This window comes from Sminthopsis crassicaudata, chromosome 3 (assembly GCF_048593235.1).
Source record: "Sminthopsis crassicaudata isolate SCR6 chromosome 3, ASM4859323v1, whole genome shotgun sequence".
NCBI lineage: Eukaryota > Metazoa > Chordata > Mammalia > Dasyuromorphia > Dasyuridae > Sminthopsis > Sminthopsis crassicaudata.
In genome coordinates, this window is record NC_133619.1 from 234,255,653 (window position 1) to 234,270,013 (window position 14,361).

General features: G+C 43.1%; 3 protein-coding genes across 3 annotated transcripts; all 3 read right to left on the reverse strand.

The window, feature by feature from the left end:
• Positions 1–5,685: 5,685 nt before the first annotated feature.
• LOC141561990 (putative E3 ubiquitin-protein ligase TRIML1) lies at positions 5,686–6,837 on the reverse strand. Its single transcript, XM_074302021.1, has one exon. The coding sequence runs from the start codon at positions 6,835–6,837 to the stop codon at positions 5,686–5,688; it is 1,152 nt and encodes a 383-aa protein (XP_074158122.1).
• A 1,799-nt stretch (positions 6,838–8,636) lies between these two features.
• Positions 8,637–9,788, reverse strand: LOC141561991 (putative E3 ubiquitin-protein ligase TRIML1). The gene has a single exon (XM_074302023.1). It carries the CDS (start codon positions 9,786–9,788, stop codon positions 8,637–8,639), a length of 1,152 nt encoding a protein of 383 aa, XP_074158124.1.
• Positions 9,789–11,590: 1,802 nt separating this feature from the next.
• On the reverse strand, positions 11,591–12,742 carry LOC141561992 (putative E3 ubiquitin-protein ligase TRIML1). The gene has a single exon (XM_074302024.1). It carries the CDS (start codon positions 12,740–12,742, stop codon positions 11,591–11,593), a length of 1,152 nt encoding a protein of 383 aa, XP_074158125.1.
• Between the last annotated feature and the right edge of the window lie 1,619 nt (positions 12,743–14,361).

Sequence of the window (14,361 nt, forward strand, 5' to 3'; positions counted from 1 at the left end):
GAAGTGTACAAGAAGAAACCATTTCCAGATGTGAATGCTGTGATGGCCAAGACATCTTCCCAACTGAATCTCCCTCCTGAATCATTACAGACGCCCAAAGCCCACCCCGTCTTGTCTTCCACCTCTACTTCCCAGTAGTGGGTGCCTGAGATGAATTTCTGGGTTCCTAAAACCCCGAGAGCAGGATGAAATCTCTCTGTGTTGTCAGGCAGGTCTTGACGGGTGCTTCCATAGTGCACCCTCTTCAAATCTTCAGACAGGATGAGATGAGGATGGGCTGATTCAGGATCAAGAGTTATATCCCTGTGGAAACTCATGAGAAATTCTCTCATGCCTGTAATGGAGCAGATAGGCCAGGGAAGGAAAGGAAACTCTGGCCTTTGGAGTAGTTCTTCCTTTTTTTTCAAAGTGTCTGGTGCAGCCTGGATCATTTCCAAGGGCAGCATGTCCAAATTCTGCTCCACTTCTAACATCATTTGTTTCAGATTTTGTATTTCTGGTAACACCTTCATCTCATGCTCTGCTAGTTTGAGCAGGTTGCTTGTGGATGCCTCACCAAAACTTTTTTCGTATATAAATTTTTCTTCCATTAAGAATAGTTGCAGTTGCCTATATTGAGAACTAGTTAACACTTTCAAAGTGCAGGAACTCTCAGTAAATTGTGCCTTTCTTCTTCTCAATGTGTCCAGTGCAGTTTGACACTTCTCTTTTTTCTTCTGTATGATCCTCCATATCTGCAGGAGCTTGTTCTTGCTCTTGTCAGCTGCTGTCTCCAAGGGAATGACTTGGTGGTCCTTGAGTTCTGGGCCCGAGAAGCAAGAATCAAAGAGGGGTCTCTGGCCTTCCTCACAGAAGAATATCACTTGTTCTCCCTGTTGATCACAGGTGCTCAGGTTCAAGTCTTTGTGCAGCAGGTGATTTTGGCTCATCTTGCCAGTGGTGCACTGGGTCTGCAGGTTCCTTCTGAGCAGCAAGGCAGCCTCCCTAAGCAATGACTCCTCTGCACTCTGTGTGGGTTAAGGTTTCAGTGACTCCCTCAGTGCCCGGGAGAAGACACTCTGTGCACTCTCAGTCACCCAGTCAGGAAGGTAGTTCAGGCTCATGCAAGCAAGGGAGACCTACCTGGAGGTTTTTTAATGAAACTCTGGTATGGATGATCCCAAGCCTCTGATTCCTTCCTTTTCAGGTCTGGAGAGAGCTAGCTCCTTCCCTTCAGCTCTGGCAGCAAAAGATATGGGCACTGAGCTGTGTGAGCCTTTTTAAATCTCCTCCCCTGCTTAGCCATTCTCTTAACTCCACCCTCAAAAAGGTGAGAACTCTTGTCTTTTGAGAGGACTTCCACTCCCTGCTTCAGGGCTGAGTTCTCACCTTTCTTCTAATCCCACCCTTCAGAGTCAGCCTCTCTAGAGAAGGAAACTCCTAACCTCCTTCTGAGTACATGGAAAGATCTCCTGATTGGGTCACTTAGCAGTGACATTCTCACCTGCAAGCCTCAAGATATCACCTTTTTGATGTGCTGACATGGAAACATGGCAAAGAAAGACGCCCAGCCCCCACCCCAAACAAAATCTTTTTTTTTTTCCCCAAACTGCTTCCCACCCATGGCTCCTATGAAGAAAACATGTACCAACCTTTGCTATCCCTCCCCCTTAGTTTCCACTTTGGCTCTCATTACATACTTATGATTCTATCACTGGATCAAGATGTCTTAGCATTTTTAGTATATGTTTTTTAGAAGAACATTATTTCTGATTGCTATCTTTTTAAATGTTCATCTCAGAAAGAAGATTGTCTTCTTCCTTTTGGTTATGCCACAAAGGATTTGAGAACTGAGGCAGCTGTTACTTTTTTTTTTTAATTGTTTCACCTTTTAAGTGCCTTTTATTGACTCCTCAAAAGGTGAGAACTCCCACTTTCTAAAGTTCTTCCACTCTCTCCACTGGAGTTTGTCCTCTTAAAATATAATACATCAATATATATTTATTTTATTTCAATTAAAATAGACTTTAATCTGGACACCTGGGGACTGCATCTATCCTCTTCTAGGTTGTATTCCAGGCTGGGATACCTCTGACAAGGGGCACCAAATGTCCTACAAGAGAAGGGTAGAAAAACAGAATGACACAATGGAAGTACCTTTGGCATAATATCTTGCTTCAAGTTCCTTACCAGTTGAGGACTAATTTATTTCAGTCCTTCAAAACATCTTTATAGCTGTACCTATTACATTTTCTTATTTCATGCCAGATCTTTGAGTCTGCTATGATCCTCAAGTAGTATTCTGACTCAAAACAATAGACTTTCCATACCCATCTCCCTAGGCCTTCAAAGAAGAGAACTTTTCTCCCTTTTCTTTCTTTATTTGTTTGCTTCCTTACTCCTTTGGTTGTTCAATGATTCCTACAGTCTTTTAGCCTTCCAAGTGTTGTTCTCCCTCCCTTTCTACTAGGAATTTTCCCCTTCACTTTTGCTCTCCTCAGGCCTTGTCTCCTATTCTGCTACCCACCTCCCCATCCCAATTAGCTTCTGGAAAAGCAGCCACCAAAGGGGAAAAATGATCTTTTTACGTTAAGAATTCTTAACAAAGAACACAGTATTTTTTTGGTTTAAATAATCACACTTTATTGTCCATTCAACAGAAATACAGAGTAATAGAGTATCCCTGGCAGTGTTCCACCCAGTCACTTTTGCTAAAGGGTCATCCTTAGTAATTAGGAACTCTGACTGGCCTCTACTGTGCACTCTTAGGGCAAATGATGAGTGAACCAGGGGTGCTCTGGTCTTGGAGAAGGCAAGGAGAGAAATAAGGGCGAAGAGGCCCTTCCAAATCTATGTTTGGGTTACTGTAAACAATGGCTCTGTATGTGACATCATAAAATGCTATTTCTTGCCTTTCACAATCAAGAAAAATGCCCAATTTGTGCAGAGGCTGGCTCAACTGAATGGTCTTTTCTGAAGTGTACAAGAAGAAACCATTTCCAGATGTAAATGCTGTGATGGCCAAGACATCTTCCCAACTGAATCTCCCTCCTGAATCATTACAGACGCCCAAAGCCCACCCCGTCTGGTCTTCCACCTCTACTTCCCAGTAGTGGGTGCCTGAGATGAATTTCTGGGTTCCTAAAACCCCGAGAACAGGATGAAATCTCTCTGTGTTGTGAGGCAGGTCTTGACGGGTGCTTCCATAGTGCACCCTCTTCAAATCTTCAGACAGGATGAGATGAGGATGGGCTGATTCAGGATCAAGAGTTATATCCCTGTGGAAACTCATGAGAAATTCTCTCATGCCTGTAATGGAGCAGATAGGCCAGGGAAGGAAAGGAAACTCTGGCCTTTGGAGTAGTTCTTCCTTTTTTTTCAAAGTGTCTGGTGCAGCCTGGATCATTTCCAAGGGCAGCATGTCCAAATTCTGCTCCACTTCTAACATCATTTGTTTCAGATTTTGTGTTTCTGGTAACACCTTCATCTCATGCTCTGCTAGTTTGAGCAGGTTGCTTGTGGATGCCTCACCAAAACTTTTTTCGTATATAAATTTTTCTTCCATTAAGAATAGTTGCAGTTGCCTATATTGAGAACTAGTTAACACTTTCAAAGTGCAGGAACTCTCAGTAAATTGTGCCTTTCTTCTTCTCAATGTGTCCAGTGCAGTTTGACACTTCTCTTTTTTCTTCTGTATGATCCTCCATATCTGCAGGAGCTTGTTCTTGCTCTTGTCAGCTGCTGTCTCCAAGGGAATGACTTGGTGGTCCTTGAGTTCTGGGCCCGAGAAGCAAGAATCAAAGAGGGGTCTCTGGCCTTCCTCACAGAAGAATATCACTTGTTCTCCCTGTTGATCACAGGTGCTCAGGCTCACGTCTTTGTGCAGCAGGTGATTTTGGCTCATCTTGCCAGTGGTGCACTGGGTCTGCAGGTTCCTTCTGAGCAGCAAGGCAGCCTCCCTAAGCAATGACTCCTCTGCACTCTGTGTGGGTTAAGGTTTCAGTGACTCCCTCAGTGCCCGGGAGAAGACACTCTGTGCACTCTCAGTCACCCAGTCAGGAAGGTAGTTCAGGCTCATGCAAGCAAGGGAGACCTCCCTGGAGGTTTTTTAATGAAACTCTGGTATGGATGATCCCAAGCGTCTGATTCCTTCCTTTTCAGGTCTGGAGAGAGCTAGCTCCTTCCCTTCAGCTCTGGCAGCAAAAGATATGGGCACTGAGCTGTGTGAGCCTTTTTAAATCTCCTCCCCTGCTTAGCCATTCTCTTAACTCCACCCTCAAAAAGGTGAGAACTCTTGTCTTTTGAGAGGACTTCCACTCCCTGCTTCAGGGCTGAGTTCTCACCTTTCTTCTAATCCCACCCTTCAGAGTCAGCCTCTCTAGAGAAGGAAACTCCTAACCTCCTTCTGAGTACATGGAAAGATCTCCTGATTGGGTCACTTAGCAGTGACATTCTCACCTGCAAGCCTCAAGATATCACCTTTTTGATGTGCTGACATGGAAACATGGCAAAGAAAGACGCCCAGCCCCCACCCCAAACAAAATCTTTTTTTTTTTCCCCAAACTGCTTCCCACCCATGGCTCCTATGAAGAAAACATGTACCAACCTTTGCTATCCCTCCCCCTTAGTTTCCACTTTGGCTCTCATTACATACTTATGATTCTATCACTGGATCAAGATGTCTTAGCATTTTTAGTATATGCTTTTTAGAAGAACATTATTTCTGATTGCTATCTTTTTAAATGTTCATCTCAGAAAGAAGATTGTCTTCTTCCTTTTGGTTATGCCACAAAGGATTTGAGAACTGAGGCAGCTGTTACTTTTTTTTTTTAATTGTTTCACCTTTTAAGTGCCTTTTATTGACTCCTCAAAAGGTGAGAACTCCCACTTTCTAAAGTTCTTCCACTCTCTCCACTGGAGTTTGTCCTCTTAAAATATAATACATCAATATATATTTATTTTATTTCAATTAAAATAGACTTTAATCTGGACACCTGGGGACTGCATCTATCCTATTCTAGGTTGTATTCCAGGCTGGGATACCTCTGACAAGGGGCACCAAATGTCCTACAAGAGAAGGGTAGAAAAACAGAATGACACAATGGAAGTACTTTTGGCATAATATCTTGCTTCAAGTTCCTTACCAGTTGAGGACTAATTTATTTCAGTCCTTCAAAACATCTTTATAGCTGTACCTATTACATTTTCTTATTTCATGCCAGATCTTTGAGTCTGCTATGATCCTCAAGTAGTATTCTGACTCAAAACAATAGACTTTCCATACCCATCTCCCTAGGCCTTCAAAGAAGAGAACTTTTCTCCCTTTTCTTTCTTTATTTGTTTGCTTCCTTACTCCTTTGGTTGTTCAATGATTCCTACAGTCTTTTAGCCTTCCAAGTGTTGTTCTCCCTCCCTTTCTACTAGGAATTTTCCCCTTCACTTTTGCTCTCCTCAGGCCTTGTCTCCTATTCTGCTACCCACCTCCCCATCCCAATTAGCTTCTGGAAAAGCAGCCACCAAAGGGGAAAAATGATCTTTTTACGTTAAGAATTCTTAACAAAGAACACAGTATTTTTTTGGTTTAAATAATCACACTTTATTGTCCATTCAACAGAAATACAGAGTAATAGAGTATCCCTGGCAGTGTTCCACCCAGTCACTTTTGCTAAAGGGTCATCCTTAGTAATTAGGAACTCTGACTGGCCTCTACTGTGCACTCTTAGGGCAAATGATGAGTGAACCAGGGGTGCTCTGGTCTTGGAGAAGGCAAGGAGAGAAATAAGGGCGAAGAGGCCCTTCCAAATCTATGTTTGGGTTACTGTAAACAATGGCTCTGTATGTGACATCATAAAATGCTATTTCTTGCCTTTCACAATCAAGAAAAATGCCCAATTTGTGCAGAGGCTGGCTCAACTGAATGGTCTTTTCTGAAGTGTACAAGAAGAAACCATTTCCAGATGTAAATGCTGTGATGGCCAAGACATCTTCCCAACTGAATCTCCCTCCTGAATCATTACAGACGCCCAAAGCCCACCCCGTCTGGTCTTCCAAATCTACTTCCCAGTAGTGGGTGCCTGAGATGAATTTCTGGGTTCCTAAAACCCCGAGAACAGGATGAAATCTCTCTGTGTTGTGAGGCAGGTCTTGACGGGTGCTTCCATAGTGCACCCTCTTCAAATCTTCAGACAGGATGAGATGAGGATGGGCTGATTCAGGATCAAGGGTTATATCCCTGTGGAAACTCATGAGAAATTCTCCCATGCCTGTAATGGAGCAGATAGGCCAGGGAAGGAAAGGAAACTCTGGCCTTTGGAGTAGTTCTTCCTTTTTTTTCAAAGTGTCTGGTGCCGCCTGGATCATTTCCAAGGCTAGCATGTCCAAATTCTGCTCCACTTCTAACATCATTTGTTTCAGCTTTTGTATTTCTGGTAACACCTTCATCTCATGCTCTGCTAGTTTGAGCAGGTTGCTTGTGGATGCCTCAACAAAACTTTTTTCATATATAGATTTTTCTTCCATTAAGAATTGTTGCAGTTTCCCATATTCACAAACAGCTGCCACTTTCAAAGTGGAGGAACGCTCTATGAATTGTGCCTCTCTTCTTCTCAATGTGTCCAGTGCAGTTTGACACTTCTCTTTTTTCTTCTGTATGATCCTCCATATCTGCAGGAGCTTGTTCTTGCTCTTGTCAGCTGCTGTCTCCAAGGGAAGGACTTTGTGGTCCTTGAGTTCTGGGCCCGAGAAGCAAGAATCAAAGAGGGGTCTCTGGCCTTCCTCACAGAAGAATATCACTTGTTCTCCCTGTTGATCACAGGTGCTCAGGCTCACGTCTTTGTGCAGCAGGTGGTTTTGGCTCATCTTGCCAGTTGTGCACTGGGTCTGCAGGTTCCTTCTGAGCAGCAAGGCAGCCTCCCTAAGCAATGACTCCTCTGCACTCTGTGTGAGTTAAGGTTTCAGTGACTCCCTCAGTGCCCTGGAGAAGACACTCTGTGCACTCTCAGTCACCCAGTCAGGAAGGTAGTTCAGGCTCATGCAAGCAAGGGAGACCTACCTGGAGGTTTTTTAATGAAACTCTGTCTATAGATGATGCCAAGCCTCTGATTCCTTCCTTTTCAGGTCTGGAGAGAGCTAGCTCCTTCCCTTCAGCTCTGGCAGCAAAAGATATGGGCACTGAGCTGTGTGAGCCTTTTTAAATCTCCTCCCCTGCTTAGCCATTCTCTTAACTCCACCCTCAAATAAGTGAGAACTCTTGTCTTTTGAGAGGACTTCCACTCCCTGCTTCAGGGCTGAGTTCTCACCTTTCTTCTAATCCCACCTTTCAGAGTCAGCCTCTCTAGAGAAGGAAACTCCTTCCCTCCTTCTGAGTACATGGAAAGATCTCCTGATTGGGTCACTTAGCAGTGACATTCTCACCTGCAAGCCTCAAGATATCACCTTTTTGATGTACTGACATGGAAACATGGCAAAGAAAGACGCCCAGCCCCCACCCCAAACAAAAACTTTTTTTTTCCCCAAACTGCTTCCCACCCATGGCTCCTATGAAGAAAACATGTACCAACCTTTGCTTTCTCTCCCCCTTAGTTTCCACTTTGGCTCTCATTACATACTTATGATTCTATCACTGGATCAAGAAGTCTTAGCATTTTTAGTATATGTTTTTTAGAAGAACATTATTTCTGATTGCTATCTTTTTAAATGTTCATCTCAGAAAGAAGATTGTCTTCTTCCTTTTGGTTATGCCACAAAGGATTTGTGAACTGAGGCAGCTGTTACTTTTTTTTTTAATTGTTTCACCTTTAAGTTCCTTTTATTGACTCCTCAAAAGGTGAGAACTCCCACTTTCTAAAATTCTTCCACTCTCTCCACTGGAGTTTGTCCTCTTAAAATATAATACATCAATATATATTTATTTTATTTCAATTAAAATAGACTTTAATCTGGACACCTGGTGACTGCATCTATCCTATTCTAGGTTGTATTCCAGGCTGGGATACCTCTGACAAGGGGCACCAAATGTCCTACAAGAGAAGGGTAGAAAAACAGAATGACACAATGGAAGTACCTTTGGCATAATATCTGGCTTGAAGTTCCTATTTGGTTGTGGACTAATTTATTGCAATCCTTCAAAACATCTTTATAGCTTTACCTATTACATTTTCTTATTTCATGCCAGATCTTTGAGTCTGCTATGATCCTCTAGTAGTATTCTGACTCAAAACAATAGACATTCCATACCCAACTCCCAAGGCCTGCAAAGAAGAGAACTTTTGTCCCTTTTCTTTCTTTATTTGTTTGCTTCCTTACTCCTTTGGTTGTTCATTGATTCATATAGTCTTTTAGCCTTCCAAGTGTTGTTCTCCCTCCCTTTCTCCTAGGAATTTTTCCCTTCACTTTTGCTCTCTTCAGTCCTTGTCTCCTATTCTGCTACCCACCTCCCCATCCCAATTAGCTTCTGGAAAAGCAGCCACCAAAGGGGAAAAATGATCTTTTTACGTTAAGAATTCTTAAGAAGGAACACAGTATTTTCTTGGTTTAAATAATCACACTTTATTGTCCATTCAACAGAAATACAGAGAAATAGAGTATCCCTGGCAGTGTTCCACCCAGTCACTTTTGCTAAAGGGTCATCCTTAGTAATTAGGAACTCTGACTGGCCTCTACTGTGCACTCTTAGGGCAAATGATGAGTGAACCAGGGGTGCTCTGGTCTTGGAGAAGGCAAGGAGAGAAATAAGGGCGAAGAGGGCCTTCCAAATCTATGTTTGGGTTACTGTAAACAATGGCTCTGTATGTGACATCATAAAATGCTATTTCTTGCCTTTCACAATCAAGAAAAATGCCCACTTTGTGCAGAGGTTGGCTCAACTGAATGGTCTTTTCTGAAGTGTACAAGAAGAAACCATTTCCAGATGTGAATGCTGTGATGGCCAAGACATCTTCCCAACTGAATCTCCCTCCTGAATCATTACAGACGCCCAAAGCCCACCCCGTCTTGTCTTCCACCTCTACTTCCCAGTAGTGGGTGCCTGAGATGAATTTCTGGGTTCCTAAAACCCCGAGAGCAGGATGAAATCTCTCTGTGTTGTCAGGCAGGTCTTGACGGGTGCTTCCATAGTGCACCCTCTTCAAATCTTCAGATAGGATGAGATGAGGATGGGCTGATTCAGGATCAAGAGTTATATCCCTGTGGAAACTCATGAGAAATTCTCTCATGCCTGTAATGGAGCAGATAGGCCAGGGAAGGAAAGGAAACTCTGGCCTTTGGAGTAGTTCTTCCTTTTTTTTCAAAGTGTCTGGTGCAGCCTGGATCATTTCCAAGGGCAGCATGTCCAAATTCTGCTCCACTTCTAACATCATTTGTTTCAGATTTTGTGTTTCTGGTAACACCTTCATCTCATGCTCTGCTAGTTTGAGCAGGTTGCTTGTGGATGCCTCACCAAAACTTTTTTCGTATATAAATTTTTCTTCCATTAAGAATAGTTGCAGTTGCCTATATTGAGAACTAGTTAACACTTTCAAAGTGCAGGAACTCTCAGTAAATTGTGCCTTTCTTCTTCTCAATGTGTCCAGTGCAGTTTGACACTTCTCTTTTTTCTTCTGTATGATCCTCCATATCTGCAGGAGCTTGTTCTTGCTCTTGTCAGCTGCTGTCTCCAAGGGAATGACTTGGTGGTCCTTGAGTTCTGGGCCCGAGAAGCAAGAATCAAAGAGGGGTCTCTGGCCTTCCTCACAGAAGAATATCACTTGTTCTCCCTGTTGATCACAGGTGCTCAGGTTCAAGTCTTTGTGCAGCAGGTGATTTTGGCTCATCTTGCCAGTGGTGCACTGGGTCTGCAGGTTCCTTCTGAGCAGCAAGGCAGCCTCCCTAAGCAATGACTCCTCTGCACTCTGTGTGGGTTAAGGTTTCAGTGACTCCCTCAGTGCCCGGGAGAAGACACTCTGTGCACTCTCAGTCACCCAGTCAGGAAGGTAGTTCAGGCTCATGCAAGCAAGGGAGACCTACCTGGAGTTTTTTTAATGAAACTCTGGTATGGATGATCCCAAGCCTCTGATTCCTTCCTTTTCAAGTCTGGAGAGAGCTAGCTCCTTCCCTTCAGCTCTGGCAGCAAAAGATATGGGCACTGAGCTGTGTGAGCCTTTTTAAATCTCCTCCCCTGCTTAGCCATTCTCTTAACTCCACCCTCAAAAAGGTGAGAACTCTTGTCTTTTGAGAGGACTTCCACTCCCTGCTTCAGGGCTGAGTTCTCACCTTTCTTCTAATCCCACCCTTCAGAGTCAGCCTCTCTAGAGAAGGAAACTCCTAACCTCCTTCTGAGTACATGGAAAGATCTCCTGATTGGGTCACTTAGCAGTGACATTCTCACCTGCAAGCCTCAAGATATCACCTTTTTGATGTGCTGACATGGAAACATGGCAAAGAAAGACGCCCAGCCCCCACCCCAAACAAAATCTTTTTTTTTTTCCCCAAACTGCTTCCCACCCATGGCTCCTATGAAGAAAACATGTACCAACCTTTGCTATCCCTCCCCCTTAGTTTCCACTTTGGCTCTCATTACATACTTATGATTCTATCACTGGATCAAGATGTCTTAGCATTTTTAGTATATGCTTTTTAGAAGAACATTATTTCTGATTGCTATCTTTTTAAATGTTCATCTCAGAAAGAAGATTGTCTTCTTCCTTTTGGTTATGCCACAAAGGATTTGAGAACTGAGGCAGCTGTTACTTTTTTTTTTTAATTGTTTCACCTTTTAAGTGCCTTTTATTGACTCCTCAAAAGGTGAGAACTCCCACTTTCTAAAGTTCTTCCACTCTCTCCACTGGAGTTTGTCCTCTTAAAATATAATACATCAATATATATTTATTTTATTTCAATTAAAATAGACTTTAATCTGGACACCTGGGGACTGCATCTATCCTATTCTAGGTTGTATTCCAGGCTGGGATACCTCTGACAAGGGGCACCAAATGTCCTACAAGAGAAGGGTAGAAAAACAGAATGACACAATGGAAGTACCTTTGGCATAATATCTTGCTTCAAGTTCCTTACCAGTTGAGGACTAATTTATTTCAGTCCTTCAAAACATCTTTATAGCTGTACCTATTACATTTTCTTATTTCATGCCAGATCTTTGAGTCTGCTATGATCCTCAAGTAGTATTCTGACTCAAAACAATAGACTTTCCATACCCATCTCCCTAGGCCTTCAAAGAAGAGAACTTTTCTCCCTTTTCTTTCTTTATTTGTTTGCTTCCTTACTCCTTTGGTTGTTCAATGATTCCTACAGTCTTTTAGCCTTCCAAGTGTTGTTCTCCCTCCCTTTCTACTAGGAATTTTCCCCTTCACTTTTGCTCTCCTCAGGCCTTGTCTCCTATTCTGCTACCCACCTCCCCATCCCAATTAGCTTCTGGAAAAGCAGCCACCAAAGGGGAAAAATGATCTTTTTACGTTAAGAATTCTTAACAAAGAACACAGTATTTTTTTGGTTTAAATAATCACACTTTATTGTCCATTCAACAGAAATACAGAGTAATAGAGTATCCCTGGCAGTGTTCCACCCAGTCACTTTTGCTAAAGGGTCATCCTTAGTAATTAGGAACTCTGACTGGCCTCTACTGTGCACTCTTAAGGCAAATGATGAGTGAACCAGGGGTGCTCTGGTCTTGGAGAAGGCAAGGAGAGAAATAAGGGCGAAGAGGCCCTTCCAAATCTATGTTTGGGTTACTGTAAACAATGGCTCTGTATGTGACATCATAAAATGCTATTTCTTGCCTTTCACAATCAAGAAAAATGCCCAATTTGTGCAGAGGCTGGCTCAACTGAATGGTCTTTTCTGAAGTGTACAAGAAGAAACCATTTCCAGATGTAAATGCTGTGATGGCCAAGACATCTTCCCAACTGAATCTCCCTCCTGAATCATTACAGACGCCCAAAGCCCACCCCGTCTGGTCTTCCAACTCTACTTCCCAGTAGTGGGTGCCTGAGATGAATTTCTGGGTTCCTAAAACCCCGAGAACAGGATGAAATCTCTCTGTGTTGTGAGGCAGGTCTTGACGGGTGCTTCCATAGTGCACCCTCTTCAAATCTTCAGACAGGATGAGATGAGGATGGGCTGATTCAGGATCAAGAGTTATATCCCTGTGGAAACTCATGAGAAATTCTCTCATGCCTGTAATGGAGCAGATAGGCCAGGGAAGGAAAGGAAACTCTGGCCTTTGGAGTAGTTCTTCCTTTTTTTTCAAAGTGTCTGGTGCAGCCTGGATCATTTCCAAGGGCAGCATGTCCAAATTCTGCTCCACTTCTAACATCATTTGTTTCAGATTTTGTGTTTCTGGTAACACCTTCATCTCATGCTCTGCTAGTTTGAGCAGGTTGCTTGTGGATGCCTCACCAAAACTTTTTTCGTATATAAATTTTTCTTCCATTAAGAATAGTTGCAGTTGCCTATATTGAGAACTAGTTAACACTTTCAAAGTGCAGGAACTCTCAGTAAATTGTGCCTTTCTTCTTCTCAATGTGTCCAGTGCAGTTTGACACTTCTCTTTTTTCTTCTGTATGATCCTCCATATCTGCAGGAGCTTGTTCTTGCTCTTGTCAGCTGCTGTCTCCAAGGGAATGACTTGGTGGTCCTTGAGTTCTGGGCCCGAGAAGCAAGAATCAAAGAGGGGTCTCTGGCCTTCCTCACAGAAGAATATCACTTGTTCTCCCTGTTGATCACAGGTGCTCAGGTTCAAGTCTTTGTGCAGCAGGTGATTTTGGCTCATCTTGCCAGTGGTGCACTGGGTCTGCAGGTTCCTTCTGAGCAGCAAGGCAGCCTCCCTAAGCAATGACTCCTCTGCACTCTGTGTGGGTTAAGGTTTCAGTGACTCCCTCAGTGCCCGGGAGAAGACACTCTGTGCACTCTCAGTCACCCAGTCAGGAAGGTAGTTCAGGCTCATGCAAGCAAGGGAGACCTACCTGGAGGTTTTTTAATGAAACTCTGGTATGGATGATCTCAAGCCTCTGATTCCTTCCTTTTCAGGTCTGGAGAGAGCTAGCTCCTTCCCTTCAGCTCTGGCAGCAAAACATATGGGCACTGAGCTGTGTGAGCCTTTTTAAATCTCCTCCCCTGCTTAGCCATTCTCTTAACTCCACCCTCAAAAAGGTGAGAACTCTTGTCTTTTGAGAGGACTTCCACTCCCTGCTTCAGGGCTGAGTTCTCACCTTTCTTCTAATCCCACCCTTCAGAGTCAGCCTCTCTAGAGAAGGAAACTCCTAACCTCCTTCTGAGTACATGGAAAGATCTCCTGATTGGGTCACTTAGCAGTGACATTCTCACCTGCAAGCCTCAAGATATCACCTTTTTGATGTGCTGACATGGAAACATGGCAAAGAAAGACGCCCAGCCCCCACCCCAAACAAAATCTTTTTTTTTTCCCCAAACTGCTTCCCACCCATGGCTCCTATGAAGAAAACATGTACCAACCTTTGCTATCCCTCCCCCTTACTTTCCACTTTGGCTCTCATTACATACTTATGATTCTATCACTGGATCAAGATGTCTTAGCATTTTTAGTATATGCTTTTTAGAAGAACATTATTTCTGATTGCTATCTTTTTAAATGTTCATCTCAGAAAGAAGATTGTCTTCTTCCTTTTGGTTATGCCACAAAGGATTTGAGAACTGAGGCAGCTGTTACTTTTTTTTTTTAATTGTTTCACCTTTTAAGTGCCTTTTATTGACTCCTCAAAAGGTGAGAACTCCCACTTTCTAAAGTTCTTCCACTCTCTCCACTGGAGTTTGTCCTCTTAAAATATAATACATCAATATATATTTATTTTATTTCAATTAAAATAGACTTTAATCTGGACACCTGGGGACTGCATCTATCCTATTCTAGGTTGTATTCCAAGCTGGGATACCTCTGACAAGGGGCACCAAATGTCCTACAAGAGAAGGGTAGAAAAACAGAATGACACAATGGAAGTACCTTTGGCATAATATCTTGCTTCAAGTTCCTTACCAGTTGAGGACTAATTTATTTCAGTCCTTCAAAACATCTTTATAGCTGTACCTATTACATTTTCTTATTTCATGCCAGATCTTTGAGTCTGCTATGATCCTCAAGTAGTATTCTGACTCAAAACAATAGACTTTCCATACCCATCTCCCTAGGCCTTCAAAGAAGAGAACTTTTCTCCCTTTTCTTTCTTTATTTGTTTGCTTCCTTACTCCTTTGGTTGTTCAATGATTCCTACAGTCTTTTAGCCTTCCAAGTGTTGTTCTCCCTCCCTTTCTACTAGGAATTTTCCCCTTCACTTTTGCTCTCCTCAGGCCTTGTCTCCTATTCTGCTACCCACCTCCCCATCCCAATTAGCTTCTGGAAAAGCAGCCACCAAAGGG

Coding starts and splice junctions, on each gene's coding strand:
- LOC141561990 (XM_074302021.1), bottom strand. CDS start 6,837: ATGAGCCAAAACCACCTGCTGCACAAAGACGTGAGCCTGAGCACCTGT.
- LOC141561991 (XM_074302023.1), bottom strand. CDS start 9,788: ATGAGCCAAAATCACCTGCTGCACAAAGACTTGAACCTGAGCACCTGT.
- LOC141561992 (XM_074302024.1), bottom strand. CDS start 12,742: ATGAGCCAAAATCACCTGCTGCACAAAGACTTGAACCTGAGCACCTGT.